Genomic DNA, 3,610 nt, shown 5'->3' with positions numbered 1-3,610 from the left:
GTTTAAAATTGATGTAACCCACTAGTTAATAATAAATGGGTCAGTTTTTCTCATAGCTGCTGTTGTTGAGTATTGTTTTCTGTTTGAATATCACTCGTTCAAGACTTTTCTTAGATTCCACATTACAAAATAAGTAATAAAAGTATATAATTTGTGCTGATATCGGTATCGGCCAATCCTCAAGGCTGCAATATCGGTATCGTATCGGAAGTGAAAAATCTGTATCGGGACACCCCTAGTTCTGATGGGTATTCTAACAGATTTAAGGAGTTCTTACTCTCTGCTGCACCAGCATGTGTTTGTTCTCCAGCTCTTTTCTTTTTGCAGAACAATCGGCCGACAGCAGCGACAGCTGAGGAACAAACAGACGCAAAAGTCAAAAGGTCAAAGGTCAAGCAGAACTTCAACTCAACAAAGTACCAAGGTCAGAGGTCAGAACCTGTGCCGCCATGGTCTTCATGGTGGGTTCCAGGTCCCTCAGCAGGTCAAAGCCCTGATGGAAGAAGGTGAACTGAGCGTGCACGTAGGAGAACACCTGAGGAATATGCAACAGGTGTCAGTTCCAGTGGTTTCTAATCATCTCTACATGAATAAAACCTTAAACGTTAGTTTTGGCTCAGGTGCACCAACATGTCAGGTGTTTGACTCACAGAGTTCAGAACATCCATCTTCTGCTGAGTCCTAAAGGTGTTCAGCTGAAACACAGAGCGGTTTGAATCAGAACAACTGAAGAGGTGGACACATTCTCCTCAGGTTCTCCTCAGGTTCTCCTGGTACCTGCAGACAGTAATCCAGGGCGAAGTGTTGAGAACACTTCCTGGTGGCGAGCAGCAGGTGACTCGCCCGCTCCGCCTCAGCAGCTTTATGTGGAGACACCTGAGCGTTCTTCACCGCCGCCGTGTCCAGATCCTCTCTGATCCGAACAAACTCCTTCCTGGTCTCTGCCAGCTGTGGGAGGAACCTGTAAAAACCCACATCAGAACATCTGCTGGTCCAGGTGGGTCCTCAGGTGGACCTGGTGACTCACTGTGAGCAGAGGTTGGTGAGCTGCTGGCTGATGGCCCTCTGGGTCTGATCCAACAACATCTGAGGAGCAGAGACACGGGTCAGACTGGTTCTGACCTGACAGCACGTGGGTCAAACAAGAACTGGACTCACCGTGTGGAAGCTCAGCGTCTCCTGCAGACCCTGGCTGAACTGGGTCAGGCAGCTCTGACAGGAAGGAAACAGGAAGTGGTCAGCATGAGTCAGAGGTCAGCTGGTCCTGCAGACCTGCTGTGGGTCTACAGGTGAGCAGTTAGCCCCTCCCTCCCCAGGTGACAGCAGGAGGATTAGCTTCTTACCATGATCACCGTGTCCTTCTTGTGGTAGGTGAACAGCTCAGCCAGGCCGCTCAGGAACAGCTGATTGGCTGAGTTGTACGCTTGCCCCGCCTCCACCATCTTCCCACACAACCTCATCACCTGATTGGTCAGAGACACAGGTAAACTTTACCTCAAACACAGATCAAACACAAAGGTCTGCAGAGAGGAGCTGCTGGATGCACAAAGCAACCAGCCACATCATTATGACCACTGTCAGTCTACAGGTGACACCCAGGTGTGTGTACCTGGTTCAGGTGTGTCTCCAGCAGAGAAACATCAGCCTCAAACTGGTCCAGAGTCAGTCTGAAAACAAACAACAACAGCTGAGAGCAACAAACAAAACAACAAGACATATGAACATGTTGTAGTTCAGCGAACGAGATGAAAACATCTGGAATAATTCATTAAACTGATCAAAGTTCCTTTAAATAAAACCAATAAAAGTCTGTGTGTGTCTTACCTGAACTCAGGTGAGTCTTTAACACACTCCTCAAAGTCCAACAAGCAGTCCATGACGTCACCCCGCAGAGCCACCGACGGAAGTCTTAATAAAGTTTATTCATGGAGCCGAGCTGCCCGTTAGTTAGCCTGTTAGCCTGTTAGCAGCAGGATGTCCTCCGCTCCTTAACCTCAAACTCTGCCCGCGTCGATCCACCGGACACCGCCAGCAGGCCCTGCTTTACCTCCCGGGCCGGTTCGGTTCGGTTCGGTTCGGTTCGAGTAAGAGCGGAGACAAACGGTGTTGGCTTTATTGACAGCTGTCTCCGCGTCCCGCTACACGGAACCCGGGTTAGCTTGGCACCAGTCCAGCCTGAGGAGGGACAGCGCCTCCCGGCGGCCTGGAGAGGAGCTGCACCTCCTCCATCAGGTCCAACAGGTTCTGAGTCCAGCTGTGGAGAGGAGCTGCACCTCCTCCATCAGGTCCAACAGGTTCTGAGTCCAGCTGCAGGAGAGGAGCTGCACCTCCTCCATCAGGTCCAACAGGAGCTAAAGTCCAGCTGCAGGAGAGGAGCTGCACCTCCTCCATCAGGTCCAACAGGAGCTAAAGTCCAGCTGCAGGAGTCATGTGAGTTCAATTTAAAAAGCTGAAAAAAGCTAAAATTAGCAGAACAATTGCAGAAAGAAGCAGGATTACAGCTAAAATAGAAAAAAGCTAAAATTAGCATATAAGCTAAAGGTAGCAGCCACAAGCTGAAATTAGCACCCAGATGAAAGTGTAAACATTTAAAGTTGGCAGAAAAAAAGGATAAAAATACTAAAACATGATAATTTGTTGTAAAATAGCTAAAACAGCCAAACTTTTCAGTAAAACAGCTGAAATGTAGCTGTAAATTGTTTAGTTAGCATCAGGAAACATGAGGAGAACAGGTTCACTGAACTCAGCTGAAATAAGTTTTAACAACTACAAAAATGTCTATTTAGCTTAAAACGGCTAACTGTATGTAAAAACAGCTGAATGTAGCAGAAACAGCAAAAAAGCTGGAAAAAGCAGAATGGCACAAATAGCATGCAAAAGCTAAAATTAGCATGAAAAGCTAAAAATAACATAAAATAAGTTAAAAAGAGCAGAAGCAGAACAGATTTAGTGGATTTTATAATGTGTGGACCTTACCGTCCAGACTTCACTTTATTGATTTATTGATTTATTTTCACGGTGCTGTTTAAAGCTAAGTGCTCGTGTAACCGAAAGCCGGATTCGTCGCTGCTTACGTCACAGCGCCGCGACGAAGGACGTAGAGGACTCCTCCGACACGTCCTTCCTTTGGCCCGGTTTGAAGGACAGGTCCGGTGGGTCGGGGGTCCGGGCCAAGATGGCGGCGTGAGCGCCTGTTGGGTCACTATGTGAAACTGTCCTTCATGTGGTTCTGCAGGGAACCTGTAATACTCGCATGCGCCTATGACTGATAATTTATGCAAATGATATGCATGACGTCATGAACGACGGACCCCATTCTTGTTTGATTCTGGTTCTGCCCAAAGAACGATCCTATGACGTCACTATGACGACACAGCTGTGTTTGCATTGAGCTGGAGCTTTTCTCATTGTGAGTTTACTGAGTGCAGCAGAGGTTAGCAGGATGAGCTCTACAGACAGCGCTGAAAGCTCTACAGACAGCGCTGAAAGCTCTACAGACAGCGCTGAAAGCTCTACAGACAGTGCTGAAAGCTCTACAGACAGTGCGCTGAGTGAAAGCTCTACAGACATGATGAGTGAAAGCTCTACAGACAGTGCGCTGAGTGAAAGC

General features: G+C 47.8%; 2 protein-coding genes across 6 annotated transcripts in view; one reads left to right on the top strand and one right to left on the bottom strand.

The window, feature by feature from the left end:
* zgc:162872 (BAR_ACAPs and ArfGap_ACAP domain-containing protein) overlaps nucleotides 1–2,500 on the bottom strand; it is a gene marked incomplete at its 3' end in the record, with an annotated part of 11,266 nt that extends 8,766 nt beyond the window's left edge. The window contains 9 exon segments of one of the 2 annotated variants that reach the window (XR_001312527.1): nucleotides 278–352; nucleotides 440–535; nucleotides 651–695; nucleotides 778–961; nucleotides 1,028–1,086; nucleotides 1,159–1,212; nucleotides 1,344–1,463; nucleotides 1,610–1,667; nucleotides 1,825–2,500. Coding sequence is in view for 1 of the 2 variants with exons in the window: in XM_014033341.1 (XP_013888795.1) it covers nucleotides 278–352; nucleotides 440–535; nucleotides 651–695; nucleotides 778–961; nucleotides 1,028–1,086; nucleotides 1,159–1,212; nucleotides 1,344–1,463; nucleotides 1,610–1,667; nucleotides 1,825–1,877 (744 nt within the window). 2 annotated transcript variants of the gene reach the window in all.
* Nucleotides 2,501–2,620: 120 nt separating this feature from the next.
* Nucleotides 2,621–3,610, top strand: part of LOC106536140 (DNA topoisomerase 1) — a 3,461-nt gene continuing 2,471 nt past the window's right edge. The window contains exon 1 of one of the 4 annotated variants that reach the window (XM_014033338.1): nucleotides 2,621–3,568. In XM_014033338.1, the coding sequence (XP_013888792.1) occupies nucleotides 3,443–3,568 (126 nt within the window). In that variant the 5' untranslated portion in view covers nucleotides 2,621–3,442. The other 3 variants (XM_014033336.1, XM_014033337.1, XM_014033335.1) reach the window with 3 other exon arrangements.

This window comes from Austrofundulus limnaeus, unplaced genomic scaffold (genome assembly GCF_001266775.1).
Source record: "Austrofundulus limnaeus strain Quisiro unplaced genomic scaffold, Austrofundulus_limnaeus-1.0 Scaffold1701, whole genome shotgun sequence".
In the NCBI taxonomy this organism is placed as follows: domain Eukaryota; kingdom Metazoa; phylum Chordata; class Actinopteri; order Cyprinodontiformes; family Rivulidae; genus Austrofundulus; species Austrofundulus limnaeus.
The sequence above is the reverse complement of the archived record's forward strand: the minus strand, read 5'-3'. Positions and strand labels throughout refer to the sequence as shown.